The sequence below is a fragment of the Antedon mediterranea genome, chromosome 7, assembly GCF_964355755.1.
Source record: "Antedon mediterranea chromosome 7, ecAntMedi1.1, whole genome shotgun sequence".
In the NCBI taxonomy this organism is placed as follows: Eukaryota; Metazoa; Echinodermata; class Crinoidea; order Comatulida; family Antedonidae; genus Antedon; species Antedon mediterranea.
This window is the reverse complement of record NC_092676.1, coordinates 20,111,464-20,135,567: the sequence shown is the minus strand read 5'-3', so window position 1 is coordinate 20,135,567 and position 24,104 is coordinate 20,111,464. Positions and strand designations below refer to the sequence as shown.

The 24,104-nt window shown below is 34.1% G+C and overlaps 3 protein-coding genes across 5 annotated transcripts in view; 2 read left to right on the top strand and 1 right to left on the bottom strand.

The window, feature by feature from the left end:
• Window positions 1-3,273: 3,273 nt before the first annotated feature.
• On the top strand, window positions 3,274-11,600 carry LOC140054647 (metal cation symporter ZIP14-like). The gene is made up of 7 exons (XM_072099717.1): window positions 3,274-3,362; window positions 4,052-4,221; window positions 5,356-5,484; window positions 7,317-7,520; window positions 8,383-8,617; window positions 9,530-9,717; window positions 9,880-11,600. The coding sequence occupies exons 1-7, from the start codon at window positions 3,320-3,322 to the stop codon at window positions 10,030-10,032; spliced, it is 1,122 nt and encodes a 373-aa protein (XP_071955818.1). The 5' UTR covers window positions 3,274-3,319; the 3' UTR covers window positions 10,033-11,600.
• Window positions 11,502-13,676, bottom strand: LOC140054648 (uncharacterized). 2 transcript variants are annotated; one of them, XM_072099719.1, is made up of 3 exons: window positions 13,617-13,636; window positions 13,394-13,519; window positions 11,502-13,197 (listed from the first exon to the last, which is right to left on the bottom strand). In XM_072099719.1, exon 3 carries the CDS (start codon window positions 13,181-13,183, stop codon window positions 12,356-12,358), a length of 828 nt encoding a protein of 275 aa, XP_071955820.1. In that variant the 5' UTR covers window positions 13,184-13,197; window positions 13,394-13,519; window positions 13,617-13,636; the 3' UTR covers window positions 11,502-12,355. The 2 variants fall into 2 exon arrangements, with proteins under 2 accessions (XP_071955820.1, XP_071955819.1); XM_072099718.1 differs by lacking the exon at window positions 13,394-13,519 and having other exon boundaries at window positions 13,592-13,676.
• Window positions 13,677-13,754: 78 nt separating this feature from the next.
• The window catches only part of LOC140054650 (tetraspanin-9-like), a 35,674-nt gene continuing 25,324 nt past the window's right edge, over window positions 13,755-24,104 (top strand). The window contains exons 1-2 of one of the 2 annotated variants that reach the window (XM_072099722.1): window positions 13,755-13,867; window positions 23,090-23,220. The gene's annotated coding sequence lies outside the window, so the exon portion shown is untranslated. Of the gene's footprint in view, window positions 13,868-23,044; window positions 23,221-24,104 lie in introns of those variants that run through there. The other variant, XM_072099723.1, reaches the window with a different exon arrangement.

Below are 24,104 nucleotides of genomic sequence, written 5' to 3'. Positions count from 1 at the left end.
TGTAAATCGTGCCTTATTGGCCTTAATAGAACGAAATCGCCGACCGCTGCGCATCAACTGGAACATACTAGAGGCCGGATGAAAATGATCATCTTTGATAGCCACTGCCTTTTTCAGAAGACGATCCGAAAATATGTTCTCCAAAGGCAGTTGTGTAGATCCAATTATACGCGATGCGGTCTTGACTATTCTATTTAGGTCACGCTTTTCATATTCGGTAGCGCTACCGAACCATACCGTTAAAGAATACGTTATTACACTCTCTATAACTGACCTATAGAAGGACGACATTATTTCAGAGTTTATACCAAATGATTTAAGTCTACGTAGGAAGTAGATTCTTCTTTGGGCCTTTCTAATAATGTTACGTGTGTTAATATGCCACTTCAGATCATTTGAAATATAAATACCCAAGAATTTAAATTCTTCTACAAACTCAACTGATATACCATTAATAAATATTGGATATTTGACATTAAGTGATTTACGGAAATCAACAACCATTTCTTTAGTCTTAGAAGGTTATCGCAATAGGACCATATAGTATTATTTTTACATTAAATATAGTTTGTGATCTTAAATTAGATCTAAAAAACGTAGGGAATGGGGCTTTAATGTTCGTTGCCTCTTGTGTTTATATATATATATATATATATATATATATATATATATATATATATATATATATATATATATATATATATATATATATATATATATATATATATATATATATATATATATATATATATATATATATATATATATATATATATATATATATATATATATATATATATATATATATATATATATATATATATATATATATATATATATATATATATATATATATATATATATATATATATATATATATATATATATATATATATATATATATATATTTTTATTGTATTTTATAGTTTATTTGCTTTAAAGTTTCAGTCAATATAGTCAGAAATTATTTATATTATCTATCTTAAGTACCTATGACCAGCTTTATAATTGAGGCTGAGTGAGATAAGAAAATTTTTAAAACTAAAGCTGCAGGTCTTCAAAAATTGCATCTTACACTTTGGAAACATGGCCTAGAGGCTTAAAAAAGTTTTCCGTCTTGCCTTTATTTGGGTGATGGGAGGGGTGTGTCCGCAAGCGTAGACCATTTTCAGTCGGGGAAATCAGTTTATACCTCCCAAGTGTATGCATGCGTACCATCTGGACTTCCGATTGGTGAAAAGTTCATGACATACAGGACATTGACAATTTATAATATATCTATAATAAGATGTTCGCTAAGCGAAAATGGCATGTAATTTATTTTTTATTTAGTAATGTATGACATATTTACAATAGCAATATTACTTTAATTTTCATATCTACAAATACAATACTGTACAGCACCTTCAATAATAATATGAAGGTCCCCTTACATTCTGAAGAGCTGTAACAGGTTCAATACAGTGTAGATGAAATTATGCGACCCACATTATTCAAATTTTTAGATATGATGTAATATCAAAATGAAAATGAGACTGATAAATGTTTGACCTTTTGACCTTGACCAGATCTTCATATAATGAAATAAGAGGAGAGCATTCAATAACTTTAAATTTTCAAGGAGCTCGACTTTTACAATTTTGGTTTGATTACAACCCACCCAATTGAATAATTTTGAAACGCTCGAAATGATCACGCTGAAAAGTTTCTCATGGCCAGATTTTATTATGGGATAGATAGATATTTTTTTCAAAATATTAATAAATATAACTTTTTGAAATAATCTGGCCATAAAATCTTTACAGAAAAGAAACAAATAATCGTCGCATTAAACTTAGGATAAAACTATTTGAATCTATATTTTGCTTATTATTTAAAATTTATTTATATCTTGTTGATTATTTAAAGCTTTTATTTAAGTATTTATTTAACTGAATAATACTTCAATGATGAATAATAATAAAAAGTCATACAGTAGGTCAACATTATTAAAAAAAATATTTCTCTTTATTTCTCAGGCTTTTAGGTGAAACTTGTTATCACTTTTTAAAAATATTAACATTTATTATGAAAAGTTTGTCTATATTATCCATGTACAACATAACAATACTTTAATTACTTTGATTTGTTATTTGATTAACCGCTAATTGGTACATTTACCCTTAAACTTACTCTTTTTATGTTAATAAGGACTTTACAAAACATGACGGGAAGCCAGAAGACGGTGCTCATGAATAATTTATGCATGAGCTTTAACAAAGTGGGTAGAGCTTAGCGTGAAATTCCGTCGTCTTAACTTTTTGAGGACGGTAACGTTAAGAACGACTAGAAATAATGTATAAATAACCTTAAATATACAGTTCAAATTACACTTAAATGTGAAATTTTCAAAACTATTGAACTTCCAATTTAATTGTTTAATGAAATAACATTTTTATTGGGTTAAAATGGCTGTGGTAAAAGCGGTGTTTGAGGCAAGTGATTCAGAGAGAGAGATACTGCAGCGGGTCATCGTCTTTGCACAAGAAGGGTGCGTAACTAATAAAACGGCTATGTTGACTGTATATGATTTTACGCTCTAGCATAACACAGGATATTCGTCGTCCTCCCCTAACCGTCGTATTTTTTATTGTCCCTACTGTTTATATATAGCGCAATATTGTCTCAATGCACCGTTACACTTTTCAACTATATACTTCTTCCCCAAGGATCTCTTCCCTGGTTATACCATGTCGGTGTTGAAAACTACAGCGCTAATTCGTCTTGACGGGTGTCACGAAACCTAAGATCACAAAAGCTAAGACACACTGGCACCAGAGTAACCCGCTAATGATCTCGAAAGATGTATTTAAAGTGCACATGAGAATTTTGTGTACATACCATGGTTCTTTAAAGTGGATTCTCTTTGATAACCTACAGTTTATAGTCCTTATCCGAGGAGACTTGTACCACCACAAGCATGGAGCGAGTGAGCCTCGAACCCATACTGTAAGGCTATGGCTTTTTAAGTAGCTGTATCTTTCTAGGCCTAGAATTATTATAATATTAATATCATCATTTTCTTTTATACAGTAGGTACATGAAAATTGTAATCAGATATATTCATTTTAGTGCAGCAGCAGTAACATAGATCTACTGTGTACAGCAGGCAAAATTGAGTAAGAAAAGAACACTGAAATTGGTGGATAGATCAAGTATTTAATTCCTTCCCCTTTATATTAATTCTACCACAGATTAAGTGATTGTTGAAAATTAAGAACTGTTTATTGAACACTTCAAAGAATTCAACTTTCTGTACGTACTGTAGGAATCCAACAATATGACTGGCAATGCTACAACATCAGGTCCCTCTTCACTCGAAGGTAAATATCTGGATCTGGCTTAAAATTACAGCACAAGTCAGTATCGCTCTTAAAACTTTTGAACATATTGATTGAACAGTTTAACTAACCATTCATTTTCAATTTATTTTTATTTATTTCAATTCATCCATTCCATTTTTTTATTCATTAATTCATCCACTTCATTCATTTTCATTCATCCACTCCTTTATTTTCATATATTCATTTATTTATTCATTTTAATTCACCCATTCTTCATTTTTATTCCTTCATCCCATTCTTCATATTCTTTCAACTATTCATTATCTGTTCTTTATTCATCCATATATTTCTCTAATCTCTCATTCAACCATTCATTCTTCATACAGTTTGTTTGTTCATCTTTTCATTCTAAAACACTAATATATTATTGTATGTTAATCAATTCATAATCCATTTTCTATCCAAAATAGCAATATTTGTTTATTAAACAGTTGTTATCCGTCATTCAACACAATTCAATGTGTTTGTGGCAAAACAAACTGAGAAATAAGGTCATGTTTAGATGTTTATATTTTCCTATTATATCTGAATAATAATTTTATTAATTTTTTTTATTATGATGACATAGTAATATATAATTGTACTTAATTATTTCTTTTTTTATTGCACATACATGATTAGAGAATTATGAATTAATTGATAAATTATATATTGCTTTTTGCCAACAGTATGGGGCTTTGGATTTCTGTTTGTTACGATAATAAATATTGGTGCTGTACTTGGTATGTGCGTTGTTCCATTAATGAACAAGAAACATTATAAAAAGGTTTTAATGTTTCTAGTGTCTTTAGCTGTGGGTACCTTAGCTGCAAATGCTGTATTATGCCTTATACCAGAGGTGAGTAAAATACTGTTATTATAATGTTATTATTTATATAAATATGTATGTATATAAATAAAATAAGCAAAAAGCTAAATCAAAACGATAAAATAAAAACTAAAAGATTTTTTTTTTCGTACACAAAAAAAAAGTATTATAGAATGACTGTTCAATAGTGCATACTGTTGCATGCAATGTGACCCACAATTGTCCAATCAAATGACAGGAATTTATTTAGGTGTTATATAAAATATATACTGTACTTTAAATGAGTGACATCTGTATCAGATGAGTATTCTTTTTTTTTAAAATAAATCTTTTGGCTGCCATACTTTTAAGAAAATAGACAATTTTACTATACATAATTGTACATTTTTCTTTGTTTTCAGTTACTAATTCTTCAAACTAGTTATACTGTATCCGTCTATTGCACTATATATAAATCCAAAGGCAAATTACTGAAAAAAATGACAATGCTGTGGGTATCAGTGGCTGGATCTCAATGGAGATACAAAAAAAAAGCGAAAAGCTAAATCAAAACGATAAAGTAAACAGCCAGAAAAGTTAGCAGAGCTTTCGGGCAACACTAGTCCTTCATCAGTGCAATATTGCACTATATATGTATTGTCAAACCATTGAAAATAAGTAAAAATATCCTATCCTTCCATATGTTCGGACTTAATATCCCAATACATCGGTGAAAAACTTCCCCTCCTCCACCCTTCCCCTCCTCCACCCTTCCCCTCCTCCACTCTTCCCCTCCTCCATCCTTCCCCTCCTCCACCCTTCCGTTCCTCCACCCATCCGTTCCTCCATCCTTCCCCTCCTCCATCCTTCCCCTCCTCCACCCTTCCCTCTTCCACCCATCCGCTCCTCCACCCTTCCCCTACTCCACCGTTCCCCTCCTCCACCCTTCCGCTCCTCCACCCTTCCGCTCCTCCACCCTTCCGCTCCTCCACCCTTCCGCTCCTCCACCCTTCCGCTCCTCCACCCTTCCGCTCCTCCACCCTTCCGCTCCTCCACCCTTTCGCTCCTCCACCTTTCCGCTCCTCCACCCTTCCGCTCCTCCACCCTTCCGCTCCTCCACCCTTCCCCTCCTCCACCCTTCCTTATATGGAATATTTTATCAATGATTAATTTATTTTTTTATAGGCTCATGGGATGGATGTGGACACAGAAGGTAAAATATTTGTCTGGAAGAACATGACAATTCTAGGTGGAATCTACCTTTTCTTTTTGATAGAAAGAATTCTAAAGATCATAGATGTGGGAAGAAAAAAGGTATGTAAAAAATGTATACACATGTTTGCATGAGTACATGGAACTGTTTCTTTCTATGACAATCAACTATGATAGGGTTAAATACAATAACTCCTCCATTAAGACATTCCTATACCTAGGGGACACTTTCTTGTGAAACAAATGGGGTGCAGGGGATAATATATGTTTAACACTATACAGCCAACTCTATTCAGAGGGACACTTTCTTGTGATACAAATGAGGGGCACTATATGTTTAACACTTACAGCTACCTCTATTCAGGGGACACTCTTTTCAAGGGGACACTTTCTTGTGATACAAATGAGGGGCACTATATGTTTAACACTTACAGCTACAGTACCTCTATTCAGAGGACACCCCTATCAAAGGGACACTTTCTTGTGATACAAATGAGGGGCACTATATGTTTAACACTTACAGCTAACTCTATTCAGGGGACACCCCTTTCAAGGGGACACTTTCTTGTGATACAAATGAGGGGCACTATATGTTTAACACTTACAGCTACCTCTATTCAGAGGACACCCCTATCATGGGGACACTTTCTTGTGATACAAATGAGGGGCATATGTTTAACACTTACAGCTACCTCTATTCAGAGGACACCCCTTTCAAGGGGACACTTTCTTGTGATACAAATGAGGGGGGCACTATATGTTTAACACTTACAGCTACCTCTATTCAGGGGACACCCCTTTCAAGGGGACACTTTCTTGTGATACAAATGAGGGGCACTATATGTTTAACACTTACAGCTACCTCTATTCAGAGGACACCCCTATCATGGGGACACTTTCTTGTGATACAAATGAGGGGCACTATATGTTTAACACTTACAGCTAACTCTATTCAGGGGACACCCCTTTCAAGGGGACACTTTCTTGTGATACAAATGAGGGGCACTATATGTTTAACACTTACAGCTACTCTATTCAGAGGACACCCCTATCATGGGGACACTTTCTTGTGATACAAATGAGGGGCACTATGTTTAACACTTACAGCTACCTCTATTCAGAGGACACCCCTTTCAAGGGGACACTTTCTTGTGATACAAATGAGGGGCACTATATGTTTAACACTTACAGCTACCTCTATTCAGAGGACACCCCTATCATGGGGACACTTTCTTGTGATACAAATGAGGGGCACTATGTTTAACACTTACAGCTACCTCTATTCAGAGGACACCCCTATCAAAGGGACACTTTCTTGTGATACAAATGAGGGGCACTATATGTTTAACACTTACAGCTACCTCTATTCAGGGGACACCCCTTTCAAGGGGACACTTTCTTGTGATACAAATGAGGGGCACTATATGTTTAACACTTACAGCTACCTCTATTCAGAGGACACCCCTATCATGGGGACACTTTCTTGTGATACAAATGAGGGGCACTATATGTTTAACACTTACAGCTAACTCTATTCAGGGGACACCCCTTTCAAGGGGACACTTTCTTGTGATACAAATGAGGGGCACTATATGTTTAACACTTACAGCTACCTCTATTCAGAGGACACCCCTATCATGGGGACACTTTCTTGTGATACAAATGAGGGGCATATGTTTAACACTTACAGCTAACACCTATTCAGTGGAAACCACATTAAGAGACACTAAACTGGGTCCTCAATAAGGGTTCTACTGTATGGGAACATAATATTGACAATTGTTCTCAAACCCTAAGCAGTGCTGCTACCTAAACGTTAGTGTTACTGCCATTGATATATGCTAATCTTTCCAAAACAGAGTTTAGCAATGACTTAATATAGACAGTATATATTTGTTATTGATTTACTATTTTTTAAATTGTTTATGCCACAGAAAATTCAACTTAACGATAGTCTAGAAAATGTTTCAACAATATCATTGAGTGAGAATATGTGTAATCATTGTACACTGGAGGTAATGGAAGACAACCACATGCATACAGTAGGTAGTCATACTTACAATGGAACTGCGATACATGAGCGTAAAGTATCGCTATCAGATGAAAAGAATACAGAGGAACTTACACCACCTTTACAGGTACTTGTTAAGTCTTGTCTACACTATCAAAGTTTATGTGCCCATATTTTTTTTTGCATTTAAACATTTATTTACTTTCAATGATATAGTAACAAAATAAAAGGAGATACATAATATGACAAAGTAACATTGAAAGAAGGCTTGATCCCTATAAAGGAGGCCTGAAACATAAAATAAAGTGACAGAGTAACAGGATGATGTCATAGCACTGCCATATTTGGGAATATCACTACCATTTGGTTTTTGTCAAACTAGTTTGATAGTGTAAACACTACAGAGATTGTGACTCCAGTAGAACCCTTCCTTTGAGACACCCCTATTAAGGGGAGACCTTCCCATAATGGAATGACAGGGATTATATTTTTACGACCAATCCCTATTCAGGAGTTTCCTTATTAAAAGGACACTTTCCTGTGAAATAAATGAGTGAAAAATATTTATTTACGGCCAACTCCTATCCACCCATATTTGTTGGGTCTTGAGTTAGTTTTTTGTAATATAATCTGTTATAAATCCTTTTTTATTTTTTTGGAACAATCTGCTGATTATTGTGCTATATAAATATTACAACATTTACATTGCAACCTTTTGTAGTAATATCAAATTAGTCAATAGACTATATACTGTACATCACCATATAATCTTTTTCTTTTCAAATTCAAATTCAAAATAAACATTTATTTCCTTAAATTGCAGAATAGAAACATAATCAAAGACAACAATGAAACATAATAATAAGGTTTTAAAAAAAAAGAAAATGTAACATGCAAATCATAAATATATATCATTAGATTATTATAAAAAGAAAGTCAAAATTTCAATTCCGATAAATTTATGTGTAATAAAAAATAATCTTTTTCAGACAAATGACTGTGACAATGGCAATAGCAAGCCTATTTGTGGCTATGAGCAGGCAGAGGTTGGATTCAGTTCGACAAAGAAAGAAATTCCCTCAATAGTCTACATGATTTCCTTTGGCGATGCCCTGCACAACTTCATTGATGGCTTGGCTATTGGCGCATCATTCACGCACTCCATTGCTAGTGGAATTAGTATTTCTATAGCAGTTATATGTGAGGAGTTTCCACATGAATTAGGTACTGATTTTTATTGTACTAACTAGAATCTTAGACCACTATCATATCGCCTAGCAATACTCAAGACAACACATCATAATGGTGTGTGCACCCGGTACTGGTTGATGGGAAAGTGTATTAGATTGTTTCTGTACCAATTAACTGGGGGATCAAGGATTGAACATTGACTCTGTTCCACAGTTCACGTTCAGTTATTCAAATTGTTACTTCTGCCACAGATGTTATGTTTTCAATATTGTTTGTCTATTGAGAAATAAGTTCATCTTCAGCAAACTTGCTTGATTGTCAGTTGACACCTAAAAATACAGAAAAGACAGATTAAGCATATACAGTATTTTACTACCAAAAACAATTATGAAAATGTGTATAATATAGTATGTTCGACAATATACAGACAAAATGGTTCAATTTCCTGGTCGTCATGTTCGCATACAAACTTTAGTCCTCAAGAATTCTTGGTTGTAATTTGTCCTCTAATTCATAAAAGTCCATGTTAATATATCAGACTATTATGTTTTTTTTCTTCTGAATTGTGATGAAACACAATGTGGTACGTCTTGCCGGATCATCCGTCTGCCATGTGGTCGAGTCTCTAGTTATGATGGCGCGTTGCAAGCAAAACAATGGTTACGCTCATGCTCAGATCTGACACGCAACAGTTAAATGTTGCGTAACAATAAGATAATTCATGTAGCGGTGGGAAGGTTTGTTCTGTTGATGTATACTTGCTGTTGTTCCTTCCTAACGTATTTCTCCGTGGTCTGTCTGTCTGCTGTCTGTCTGTTTACTTGATATTAGAAATGTTATGCTGTTTCTCGAAATAATACTTAACTTTTCCTGACATTTTTACATTGACTTGGGAATTGATCCTAGAAATGAGTAACCATTCTGCTTTGTGTTTTTATTTTGTAGGGGATTTTGCTATATTCTTAAATGCAGGTTTGACAGTAAAGCAAGCTGTGATGGCAAACCTAGCCTCAGCATTAACTTGTTATTTCGGCCTTGCAATCGGCATTGTACTGGGTGAGCTTACGGAAGCAGAAGAGTGGATATTTGCTCTGGCTGGTGGTATCTTTTTGTATATAGCACTTGTGGACATGGTAGGTACAAATGTAACCTGATTTTTTTAATGTTTTTTTTTGGATGAGACCTAAACATTATGGTTATAGTGAAAATCCCTCTCATGCAACACGGATTATGTTCCTGAATGCTACTGTATAGATTTTCTCTTTCTAATTAATGTGTTTCTTTATTTTTCACAGCTTCCAGAAATAAATCATTCAAATTACAATGATCCAAGTCTATCTCCTACCAACATTTCAATATTTCTCCTTCAGAATGCCGGCTTGCTGCTTGGATTTGCTGTTATACTAGTAGTAACGTTATTCAGTGGCTATATTGATCTAGACCTATAATCACAAAGATTACCATTGTGAAACCCTATACCAGTCTTCCTCTACTTAAGAACTACAGTAATACTGTACTTAGTTAAGACATAAGCTAGAGTTATATGTCACATGTATTACGAGATAAAATAAGTCATTATTATGTATCTTGATTGAAAGATTATGTCTTTAAAACAAGAATATCATTTCATTCATTTCATTTCATTCATTTATTTCAATATTGTCATCGCAGCAGAAGCTGAATTACAAAGATATTCACATATTCTAAATATTACTTAAAGGACCATAGACATTTAGAAAAGGGAATAATAGAAAACAATAAAAAATAGAAAAGTACTGCGCTGAATATGGGGTAATACATACAAGATTATTCATTTAGAAGCAAGATAAGGTATGGGATATTGCACTTTTTCTATATCTTTCAACTCTGCATTTGAGTTGTTGATACTTTACACGTCTTAGTTTCATGTTACTTACATTCTTCACTGGAAACCATTTTCCGAAATGAATACTCTTCGAACAATTCAGAGCAAACTTATAGCTTAGATTACGCCTTCTATCAGATAAAGTGTCTAGAGAAAGATCCTTGAGTGCTTGGTCATAACATATATAATCATTACACAGTATTATTCTGCTAGCCCTTTTTTGGACAGATTCTATATCAATTTGTTTCTTACCAGTGATATCTAATAGTATAGTGGTGATTAGTGGAATTTTAAGAATTAAGTTTTTTGGGAAATGGGTTTTTAAAATTGTGTGTATGCGTGGGTATGTGCGTGTCTTTAGCAGTACTAGGTATTGGTGTGGTGGTGGAAGTTATCAGAGCAACATTGTAAAATGGTTTTATTTAGTTAGTTTAGCAAAATTAGTTTTCTAAGAGGGGGTAATAAGGTATAAATCGAGTATATATGTGTTCAGTATGACAATTTACTCCTTTCACACCGCCTAAACTTTGGATTTTACCAGACATACAGTGTGTGTATGTTTCAGAGATTTGCTAGCCCAGCGTTCCGCAAACTTTTTATTACTCTGCCTAAAATCCAATCCCTGGGACCTAACCTCAGCCCAACTACCTAGCTGGACCATGTAATAAGTACAAATGCATTTCTTCAGAAACATCAGTGGAGTTTGGTGGTATGGTTACGCAATTTCAGGCCTAACCACGTAACAAACAAACACCATTATTAATCTCGACACTTCTAAAATATAGGGGCCTACTATGATAAACAGTGGTTTTTTTTTTCTCAATTACTCGAGGCACCTCGTCCATAGTTTGCGGAACGTCCTGCTAACCAATGTGAAAGGTGTAAACCATAATATATTGCAAGCCTTTTCATAATAATAGAGTCAACGCTCCCAATACTGATTTTTAGGTATTTGGATCTTACAAATATGTTTGTTTTGGGAGAGTTTGTTACTTTAAAAAAAATGATATTGCACTCACAAGTTAGCGAAATAAAATAACTATAATTGCTGTGTTTTAATAGTAAAGAATCATTTTCTTTTTAAAGTATACTTTTATAGTACGTATAACAAGTAATCATGAAATCTGGTTATGCCTTAATAGTGTACAACTTTTTATTTTTTAATTAAGTAGTACTAGTAGTTAGTAGTTATTAATTGTTATTGTATACTGTAGTAACAAATCCTGTAGTATTGTAACTATACTACTTTAATAAGTTGCCTGCTTAAGTGGTGAGCTGACCTATAGCTCATTTTCCACTGATTATATACAAAAGGTAATGTATTCATCATGCAATCAAATCAATTCTGAAGCATCACAATCGAACGTTCAGAGATGGTTGCTCAAATACTACAAAGGTCTTACAACCTTGCATCTTTTCTTCCCAAAAACATTCTAATCTCTGCTACAAAAATTCAAACATTAATTGTTGTAAACATGCAACAATTACCTAATGTTTAATGTGATTTGAAACATTTATTTCAGAAGTATTATTGTGCACCACAATATCCTAATAAGGAATCTAAAAATACAGGTAGCAGTTAACAATACAATTTTTTAACAATTTTAGGGAAAAATGCTAACTAAATCACAATTTTTATACAGATTTACTGTAAATTACCATATTGACCTCTGGCCCTTTTCAGGGGTCAAATGTCAAGGTTTACCTTATGCCAACATCTATTGACACAGTAGTTCAATATACCATATAGCTCCATGAACATACTGTATAATACTGCATAATTATTTGGTAACAGAATATCTGAATAAAGTGTGTATTTGTGTTATTTCGTCTTTTTACAGAGTATTTATTTATCTAATAATACTATAATTGCTGAACTTATGTCCTTTCTTTTGCATATTTCTCTTTCAAATGTCATCTATATCTTGTCTTTTCCTGATAAACTTTTTCTGTTTAATTTTCTTAAACATGTTTGTTTTCATCTCTTCACTGTTATCCTTATTCGATTCCTGTCCATCCTCAAAGTCAAATTCAAGTTGAACTGATCCACCTGCTGATATTTTCGATCCATCTTGATGTGATCTCTGCGATATGTTTTTTTTCTTAGCACCTACTACACACTCTGGCATTCTGTACACACTACCATACATCTTCGTAGGCTTTGTTTCCAGATCAACCACTTCTTTCCCCGATGGTTTTGAGAATGTTATTTTATCGTTTAAATTTACCCCTTCTTCTACAACCGAATCCGAGTTTCTATTCCGCTGTTCTGCTAGAAATTCTAATGCTGTGGATGTATTTTTACTTTCACTATCGATCTCAACATCTTCCAAAGAATATTTTGTCCATTTAGCCGGATCACTAAAATCATGTCTGGATTTCCGTTTATTATTGAATGTTGTTGAATATTTTCTGTTATTGTAATCCTTTCTCGATGTGTAGGGTTTTTCGTTATAATCTTCACATCCTTTTCTCATTGACGATTCAAGTTTTTCTCGGCAGGTTTGGTCCCTTCTTCTACTTGGGCGTTCGCTCGGTGTTCTAAACATTTCAGGGTTTTTTGTGTCAACATCACAGCTTTGTTCTTTATCATCTGTTGAAAATCTATCAATCAAATTAGAATTGTACTTGGTTTCAAGAGTTTCAATCTGTTCAAAGATCCCTTTCTTTTTATTGTTAAACCCTTTATCACATCCTTTTAAACTGAAAGAATCGAGGCCCTTATTTTTTGCCATTTTTCAATAATTTTCTGTGGGAAAAAAAAACCATTAATATTTTTAATAATTGTACAATATTCATAACCATTCATCCATACATGATTGGGTTTTTTGGGTTTACATCTCGGACTTATTTAGTTATCTATGGTAATTGTTTGACTACATTACAATAGCATATACAGCTAGCTAAGCACTACCTACAGCAAGGATAGGCCGATTATAATTTACCTTTTAATTCCCCCACCGTTTTGGCCTGTGCGCTGCCCTGCATGCAGAGCATGATACAATGTTTAGTGGTAGGCCTAGGCTTTATACAGCCTTGCTTGCCTAACTGTCCAAAAATGCTACCTAAATCTGTAATGATATAAGTGCAATTCTACTTTTAATTACAACGCAACAATAATAATACAAACAAAAATAATTTACATTAGAATTCTTATTTTAAATTTACGCAATGTGTTTGTCTCTCATCATCCATCCATCCAACGTTTGTTGTTTTTTGCAAATTCTGAAGAGCGCACTCTATATATTTAAATAGGGCGATTATTTTTTTGCGCATCATCCTTTCCATCATCACACGACACGTGGCCTGGAGCAGCTTCGGCTCCAATTTCAATTTTGTATAAATAAATAACTACACAAATTATTGAAAAAGAAATTATAGGCTAGGTCTAGTTCTAATCTGTAAGCATAAAGAAAGAGGTAAGTATACACAAAGCTATACCAAATTTGAAACATAAAGCTCCACACTGTTTACTAAGGCTACAATCCATAAAGGATACCAGGAATATCAAAAAAGTAGTAACTGCCTGCCCTACTATAATAGGCCTAGCCTACTAATAGGCCTAGCCTAGCCCTAGTAGGTTATATACTGAATGATGAGAAAAGGAGGAGGCGACGTCGTCTTGCTGTGCGAGGGTAGGGCCTAGACTATAGGGATTAGGCCAAGTTCAGCCGCCGACAAGTTCAGCCGCCGCCAGAAAAACGTTATTTTCTATGGAACGCCAAATGCTAACTTTCGCCGCCGGTGCTCGTTCAGATATTTATATTAGTTTAGGGATAATGATGTACATTCAAAAGTTTATATATCATGGTTTTTACTAGTATATATATTATTTATTAAATATTATAATTAAAGAAATAATTATGAAAATCTGGCTTGTAGATTCCAAAATATAAGGCCTAAAACATCACCGAAAGTGATTGTTTTTAGCCAAAAATGACGTAAACATGTTGCCCCTCAGTCGGCAGTTGTATGAACTAGGCCTACTCCATTTTTCGGTAAAATAATTACTTAAAATCATGTTTTTTAGTAAAATATTTTGTGTATTAACATTGTAAAATTCAATAAAATATGATATTAAAAGATTAGTAAATAAAAAATAATATTTATTTAACCTCATTCGAAGAATGTTACGAAAGCCCATTAATGCCATTTGAAGTATATGTTTTTCGAACGTAATCCGTTCTAACGAATTAGTAATTCGTTTGAACGGATTAATAATCTGTTCAAACGAATTAGTAATCCGTTCAAACGAATTGCAACATATACAACAAGTGCCATTTAAAGTATATGTTGTAATTCGTTTGAACGGATTACTAATCCGTTCAAACGAATTACTAATTTGTTTAAACGGATTACTAATTTGTTCAAACGAATTACTATTACTAATTCGTTCAAACGAATTACTAATTTGTTTAAACGGATTACTAATTCGTTTAAACGAATTAATAATTTGTTTAAACGGATTACTAATTCGTTCAAACGAATTAGTAATCCGTTTAAACAAATTAATAATTTGTTTAAACAAATTAATAATTTGTTTAAACGGATTACTAATCTGTTTGAACGAATTAGTAATTCGTTTGAACGAATTAGTAATCTGTTTAAACAAATTAGTAATTTGTTTAAACAAATTAATAATTTGTTTAAACGGATTACTAATTCGTTTAAACGAATTAGTAATTCGTTTAAACAGATTAGTAATCCGTTTAAACAAATTACTAATCCGTTTGGACGGATTCCTAATTCGTTTGAACGAATTAGTAATTCGTTTGAACGAATTAGTAATCTGTTTAAACAAATTAGTAATTTGTTTAAACAAATTAATAATTTGTTTAAACGGATTACTAATTCGTTTAAACGAATTAGTAATTCGTTTAAACAGATTAGTAATCCGTTTAAACAAATTACTAATCCGTTTGGACGGATTCCTAATTCGTTTGAACAGATTATTAATCTGTTTAAACAAATTAGTAATTCGTTTGAACGGATTAGTAATCTGTTCAAACGAATTAGTAATCTGTTCAAACCAATTGCAACATATACAACAAGTGCCATTTAAAGAATATGTTGTAATTCGTTTGAACGGATTACTAATCCGTTCAAACGAATTACTAATTTGTTTAAACAGATTAATAATCTGTTAAAACGAATTAGGAATCCGTTCAAACGGATTAGTAATTTGTTTAAACGGATTACTAATTTGTTCAAACGAATTACTAATTCGTTCTAACGAATTAGTAATCCGTTTGAACAAATTATTAATTTGTTTAAACAAATTAATAATTTGTTTAAACGGATTACTAATTCGTTCAAACGAATTACTAATTCGTTCAAACAGATTAGTAATCCGTTTAAACAAATTATTAATTTGTTTAAACAAATTATTAATTCGTTTAAACGGATTACTAATTCGTTTGAACGAATTAGTAATTCGTTTGAACGGATTACTAATCCGTTTAAACAAATTAGTAATTCGTTTGAACGAATTAGTAATCCATTTAAACAAATTAGTAATTTGTTTGAACGGATTAGTAATCCGTTTGAACAAATTAGTAATCCGTTTAAACAAATTAGTAATTTGTTTGAACGGATTAGTAATCCGTTCAAACGAATTACAACATATACTTTAAATGGCACTTGTTGTATATGTTGCAATTCGTTTGAACGGATTACTAATTCGTTTGAACAGATTATTAATCCGTTCAAACGAATTACTAATTCGTTAGAACGGATTACGTTCGAAAAACATATACTTAAAATGGCATTAATGGGCTTTCGTAGAATGTTAATACTCTATTAATTAGTCCTGAGAGACAACGTGACTTTACGTGCTAGGCCTACACGCGAGAACAATTATGGAGTGCGCTGAATTTTTCCCTCGAAAGATTAAAAACAATTAAATTATTAAATATTACTACTTTCCTTTGCTGTGTTGTTGTAATATGTAATTATATATTATTTATTTTCATGACACAATAAACCAAGACTATGAACTTATGTACTAGGACACCGCCTTAATTACTACGCGAAATGTCGTAAAAGACGCATGCACTGGACGTTTCATAGAAATCACCGGCGGCTCAACTTGTTGGCGGTCCAACCGGTCATATCCCGACTTAGTCGACTATAGCCATGATGGGGCTAGCAAATTAAAAAAGATATCAACGCATCTAGATAGGTCTAGTAGAATACATCCTGCTGTACTGTAGCTGTGGCCTACACTATTTCTGATGCTGTGAATCATAATGTGATGGTGACGTCATTGTTTGTATTTTACAAGGCCTATATCCATAGAGTAAATATATCTATGCCTAACTATAATATTATAATAATACCTATTATTTTTTATTATAAAATAATTGTTGAATATTAAATCCTAAGAAAAACATTAACAATCCTGTGCGTGTGTTTGATTTCCTTAATTTTGTCTATTATTCATGAGAGGGCAGTTTGACATTTTGACTAAATTTGAGAATCACACAGTCTGTGTAAAATGAAAATTTAAAAAAAACTGGTTATAAATATAAAATATTTATTTGCCTTGCAGTGGAAAATTCAGACTGTAGGGCTAATTGCAGAATTCTACATAAAATTATAAATTACAAAATTAAGACACATTCTTTAAAATCACTTTGAAAACTGAAAGTATGGAAAGCTATTTATCTCAATTAAATTAGCATACTCAATTTAAAATGATTAAATGTTTTACTTTCACTTCATTAAACAGTGTTGAAAATAGTGACTGAAAATGATATTTCTCAGTAGTACTGCACCATAGTGTTCAGGCATATTAAAATACACATTTGGAACCTTAAGGGGTTGGCGGTAGTTTAAAAAAACATATACTGTATATATTTTTTTTTTAATTTTTTGTTTATTTTTTTTTTTTATTTTATTCAATCAAAACCAACAGCGATAAATACCGCCACTAACAGGTTTGAAACATAAAACAATACAACATCAAAAACGGTTAACAATAAAATACAGATAAAATATATATATATATATATAAAACATAGATTGGCATGCCATAAACAATTTCAATTAAAACAGGTTATGCAGGCTGTTCAAGAAGTGAACACATCATCGTCCTCTTAAAATAACCAAGTCTATCATTAAAAATATCGATATGATTGCTATTTAGATTATTAAATGTATAAGGTAGTCTATGAAAAAGTCCCCTCTTAGTACAGTTGACACGGCTAAAAGGAATATGCAATAAATGTCTATTTCGTGTACGACCAGGAACATTTAAACTAAATAGTGAAATTAATGAACAGTCATATTTAGAATTTAAAATATTATATAAAAAAACCATATCAGATATCGTTCGACGATTGCTGACAGAATCAATGGAAAAGGCAAAATTAACACAGTTATAAGACAGGAATCGAACAAACTTCCGTTGAACAGTGTCGATTCGACGGGCCTGACATGGAGAAATTGAATTGAAAATTGCGGAACAATATTCAAGGTGAGGACGTATAATAGATTTGTATAAAGATAAAAGTGCCCTGCCGTCGTTCATAAACCTACAATTTCTCCATATTAAGCCCATCATTCTATTAGCTTTTGACAACACATGATTAATATGTGAACAAAAATTTAATTTACTATCAATAAAAATACCTAAATCTTTCCATACATAAACCATCTCAAGATCATGTCCACTCAGATTATAATTGAAGAGCACAGGCCTTTTTTTAAGTGTTATAGATAAATATTTGCATTTATTAGCATTAAGTTTTATCCCCCACTTCTCCGTCCATTCCACGAGACCATCCAGATCCTCCTGAAGTGAAAAAGCATCCTGTGGAGTGGTAATCACTTTAAACAATTTCAGATCGTCAGCAAATAAAAGAGACTCGGAATGATTAAATTTTAAAGGAAGATCGTTGATAAATAAATTAAACAAAAGCGGGCCCAGGATCGAGCCCTGCGGAACGCCCGATAACACAGGGAGCCAATCAGATGTCTCTCCCCCAATGACAACACGCTGTTGTCTATTAGTTAAATAGCTTTTAAACCAACTTAACAGTGAACCGGATAAACCAAATTTTGAAAGTTTAAAAATAAGCAAATCATGGGAAACGGAATCAAAAGCCTTAGAGAAATCAGTGTAAATCACATCGCACTGCTTCTTGCTGTTAATTGCATCGTATGATGTAGCAAGAAGCAGTGCGAGGTTGGTTTGACATGATCTCCCAGAGACAAAACCATGCTGCCTAGGACTTAAAGCATTAGCAACATGTGATGACAAACCATCATGCACAATGCGCTCAAAAATCTTGGACATAGTAGGCAATAACGAAATAGGACGATAGTTACAGATTAGTTTTTTGGGACCACTCTTGTGAATTGGGACAATATTAGCGTGTTTCCAAGATGAAGGAAAAACCCCAGAATTAATAGATAGCTGAAACAATTTGCAAAGCGGATAAGAGAGTGAGGAGGAGGCACCCTTTAAGACAACGTTACTAATCTGATCAATGCCAGTAGCTTTATTGATATCAATGTTACTAAGTGCCTTTTCCACAGAATGCTGATTCACAGACAGAGAACTTAAGTTATCCACCGCATAGTCAGGAAGACCTGGATAGTCCCGGGGAACGTCCGGAGAAGGCTCACTGAAAAAAGAATGAAAATAAGAATTAAATGTGGTAGCTTTATCATAATTAGACTGGAATGAAATGTTATCGTGACTCATGACAGAAGGAAGATTATTTGACTTGTATTTAGTTTTCATCCAGCTCCAGAATCTTTTACTGTTAGTGACAATTTGCTTAGCCAAAGAGTCCAAGTAATCTTTGTACTTTTTATTGCACATTTTTTTAAAAGACGCACGAGCAAATTTGAAATTACTTTGGGCTAACCGATTATTATTTTTTTTCAGATATCTATAATACTTTTCTTTGAGTTGAAGCGCACTTCTCAACTCATTGTCAAACCACGGAGGAAGCTTTCTGCGCTTTCTAATTTTAGGCACTGTGTCATTGACGGCAGCATTTAACAAATTATAAAACATATCCAAAGCTTCATTTAAATCACCTTCAAAATCAATTAAGACACTCCATGGAACACAGTTAAGAGTATTACATAGATTATTGACATCAAGTGCTTTAAAATTGTAAATTATACTTTTACGATTCAAATTATCATTACTACAATTAACAACAAAATTTAAACGGAAATCAATTCTCAAAGATGAGTGGTCAGATAAAAAAATATCGTTAGCAGTATAGACTTTGTCGGAAATGTTTTTACTACAAATAACAAGATCAAGCATTTTATCCATTCTTGTACAGTACGTATTGCATTGAAATAGGCCACAGCTAGAAAGCAATACATCAAGTAAGTGTTCTCCCATGGACTGAGCTGGAGCAGAATAAGGGTTGCTACTCCAATTAATTTCGGGCAGGTTGAAATCTCCAAGAATGAGGAATTCACTGTTTTTGTAGTAGAGCATAGCGATTTCCACAGACGAAGTAAAACGACGGAGGACATCGGGTGTAGCGTTTGGTGGTCTATAGAATAATCCAACAAGTAGGCTAATACGCCGCTTTAGCTGAATCTCTATCCACATGAACTCCGTTGAATCACTTTCTAGGCGTTCCACTCGGTTACAGGTAAATTTGTTATTCACTAGCATCAGGATACCACCACCGCGTTTATCAGTATCTCTATCGCGTCGAAATAAAGTGTAATTAGAAACGGAAAGTTCAGAATCGAGCACGTTGCAGTTTAACCATGTTTCCGTAAGTGCGACAATACCCAAATTGCTCTGAATTAGGTGTGCATTCAGATCTGAGTTGTATACGTCCATTTTATTCTTCAGGCTACGTACGTTTTGATAGTATACCTTAACTGAAGATGTCTGAGTATTACCTGGACCTGGATTCGATTCAACATCGCCACTTAAAAGAATACAGAATGTAACAGTGGAATTAGAATAGAGCAAACGTGGTGCACTGTAGATCTTCCTTGACGGTCTGCTGCTACGTTGGAATGCAACAACACTCGTAGTCGTACTGCTTTGACCGCATAGATACAAATTCCAACATTTACATACAACGATGCTAGGAATGTTGCAGCTTACCGGCTCAGAGTATCCATCGACTGGCCTTAGCCATTGATTTCTGGATGAAAATCCCATATTAAAACTTGAAAAATAGAGGCCAAGAAATAAGTTCAAAATAAGTAGCGGCACACGTAGCCCGGTCGAACACATCATGTAGACTACAGTATGCCTATACCTATATGGTCTGGCCTAGTGGCATTCATTTCATTAAAGAGTGTCCCCTTTATAGGAGTATCCACTGAATAACACTAGGGTGTCCCCTTAACACTAGGTGTCCCTTGAATAGGGTGTCCCCTTAACACTAAGTGTTCCTTGAATAGGGTGTCCCCTTAACACTAGGTGTTCCTTGAATAGGGTGTCCCCTTAACACTAGGTGTTCCTTGAATAGGGTGTCCCCTTAACACTAGGTGTTCCTTGAATAGGGTGTCCCCTTAACACTAGGTGTTCCTTGAATAGGGTTTCCCCTTAACACTAGGTGTTCCTTGAATAGGGTGTCCCCTTAACACTAGGTGTTCCTTGAATAGGGTGTCCCCTTAACACTAGGGTGTCCTTGAATAGGGTTTCCCCTTAACACTAGGTGTCCCTTGAATAGGGTGTCCCCTTAACACTAGGTGTTCCTTGAATAGGGTGTCCCCTTAACACTAGGTGTCCCTTGAATAGGGTGTCCCCTTAACACTAGGTGTTCCTTGAATAGGGTGTCCCCTTAACACTAGGGTGTCCTTGAATAGGGTGTCCCCTTAACACTAGGTGTTCCTTGAATAGGGTGTCCCCTTAACACTAGGTGTTCCTTGAATAGGGTGTCCCCTTAACACTAGGTGTTCCTTGAATAGGGTGTCCCCTTAACACTAGGTGTTCCTTGAATAGGGTTTCCCCTTAACACTAGGTGTTCCTTGAATAGGGTGTCCCCTTAACACTAGGGTGTCCCTTGAATAGGGTGTCCCCTTAACACTAGGTGTTCCTTGAATAGGGTGTCCCCTTAACACTAGGGTGTCCCTTGAATAGGGTGTCCCCTTAACACTAGGTGTTCCTTGAATAGGGTGTCCCCTTAACACTAGGTGTTCCTTGAATAGGGTGTCCCCTTAACACTAGGGTGTCCTTGAATAGGGTTTCCCCTTAACACTAGGTGTCCCTTGAATAGGGTGTCCCCTTAACACTAGGGTGTCCCCTTAACACTAGGGTGTCCCTTGAATAGGGTGTCCCCTTAACACTAGGTGTTCCTTGAATAGGGTGTCCCCTTAACACTAGGGTGTCCCTTGAATAGGGTGTCCCCTTAACACTAGGTGTTCCTTGAATAGGGTGTCCCCTTAACACTAGGTGTTCCTTGAATAGGGTGTCCCCTTAACACTAGGGTGTCCTTGAATAGGGTTTCCCCTTAACACTAGGTGTCCCTTGAATAGGGTGTCCCCTTAACACTAGGGTGTCCCTTGAATAGGGTGTCCCCTTAACACTAGGGTGTCCCTTGAATAGGGTGTCCCCTTAACACTAGGTGTTCCTTGAATAGGGTGTCCCCTTAACACTATGGTGTCCTTGAATAGGGTTTCCCCTTAATACTAGGGTGTCCCTTGAATAGGGTTTCCCCTTAATACTAGTGTGTCCCTTGAATAGGGTTTCCCCTTAATACTAGTGTGTCCCTTGAATAGGGTGTCCCAAATGAATGATGTATACTGTAGCACACTACAATCAATACAGTCTCTAATATAAGTTTGTGACTATACAGTTTATAAATCATGGATGTACTGATGTTTACTGTCAAATATTTGCGTAGCGCATATAACACATGCGTACGCACGCTTACAATTTTTCGATGAAATTAGAGTATGTTTCAGGCAATTTTAAAAATTGCCATGAGTGCGCAGAATTTTACATGCGCACTGCGCGTTAAACTGTGATGCATTCTCTTTTTACATGATTTCTGTTTTACAACCAATTTTATCATATTTTATTCACTTTTCAACTTGAAACTATGTTATACGAGCATGTTAAAAGTGACAGGCTACGCACATGGAACAAAATCTATTTTTGATACATCCTATTTTTCATTTAATTTTCTTAAAGTGTACTGTATGTATGATTTATTATGAAATTAATAGAAACAAAGTTGATTACATCATCATTAATTTTTCATATTAAATTTAAAAAAATTAATTTCGACAATCAAACAAACTATGACATTTTCTTGGACCGAAATAACAAACTTAACATTAACTTTCTCCTTTCAAATGTTCATATATTAAAGTTAAAAGTATAAACTTTGACAGTGCGTCATTTTGAAAACAATTTTTTAAAGATGTCATCATAGTAAAAAATTATAATTCATTGCGGTATGTAATAATCTATCTGCACCAAAGTTGTTACTGCATAGTAAATACTTTTAGTCAGTTGTGTATGGCTCGGTGGTCTGTGCTCATGTCTATAGCATTCAAGGTACTGAGATCAGGTCTCGCCTCAGGAAACAAAACCAATTTAGATTTTTCTAAATTGTTTTTATCTGTATTGTTTGTTCAATTTATTTCTTAGTGTATAGATTATACGCATAAAAATACATACTATATTTAATTAGATAACTGTGCTGGAGGACTGATATGGGATTCGACAAGATAGAGCGATCAAAGGTAAATAACATTAGTACAAGAACCGATTTAGTGACCACTGGACTTCATCGGCCAACCGGACTTGTTTTAGCAGTTCCAAGTAAGTTATGAGTCATAAATATATGCAAATTATATAATGATACTATATGTTGTAGACCACTATTAAACGTAGATAGGCTCATAGATTAAACATGCACATACTTAACCATATGAACCTCAACAATTATTATGCCATCCTATGACATGAAATAAATATGTTTACAGTGCTGAATTGTACCTATTTATGTAGCATATATCATATTACAGTATTTTACAGACTAAACTGTATATGTTATATACAGTGTAGTATAGACAAAATTACGAGACCCATCTTTTAAATCCAATTATTAACACGATGATGTCATCAAATTGACATATAAAGATAACATTTTTAGAAGATAATTATCTAAATAATTACATTAAAACAAATTTGAAGAATTTTGGGCATGTAAAAGTGAGATGCGCTCTATTTAATGTGATGAGCAATAACGAAAGAGTAAAAAACCCTATATTTTACATTCGTGTGGCCATACGATGACGTCATAACATTTGAGGGGTAAAGATTCTGCATGAATTCATATCTACAACATATCTACTTACATATAAAATTTTAAAAATTGGGGGTCGTGGATAATCCTGAGGAGCTATAGTAGATTCAAAATTGGCATTATTTTGACAATATTTATAACTTTTTCAACTAAAACGCACGCAAATGGTATAAATCAACGTGTTCGTATGACGTCATTTTAATTTCAAATGATGTCAATCTTTTTTAAAATGACTAGGAAAGGTTGGAAAATCATAATTCAAGAGAAAAAAACATGATTTTCATGCTCCGTGCGCACCATACGCGTACATTTTTTTGCGAGCGCGGGAATTTTTGACATGCTCAAAATGTCATGATCAGCATAGAAAGTTGATTAGAAATTAATTTTGCTCATTTTG

Coding starts and splice junctions, on each gene's coding strand:
- LOC140054647 (XM_072099717.1), top strand. CDS start 3,320: ATGACTGGCAATGCTACAACATCAGGTCCCTCTTCACTCGAAG. Junction 3,363..4,051: donor AGGTCCCTCTTCACTCGAAG/GTAAATATCTGG, acceptor TTTTGCCAACAG/TATGGGGCTTTGGATTTCTG. Junction 9,718..9,879: donor ATATAGCACTTGTGGACATG/GTAGGTACAAAT, acceptor TATTTTTCACAG/CTTCCAGAAATAAATCATTC.
- LOC140054648 (XM_072099718.1), bottom strand. CDS start 13,183: ATGGCAAAAAATAAGGGCCTCGATTCTTTCAGTTTAAAAGGATGTGAT.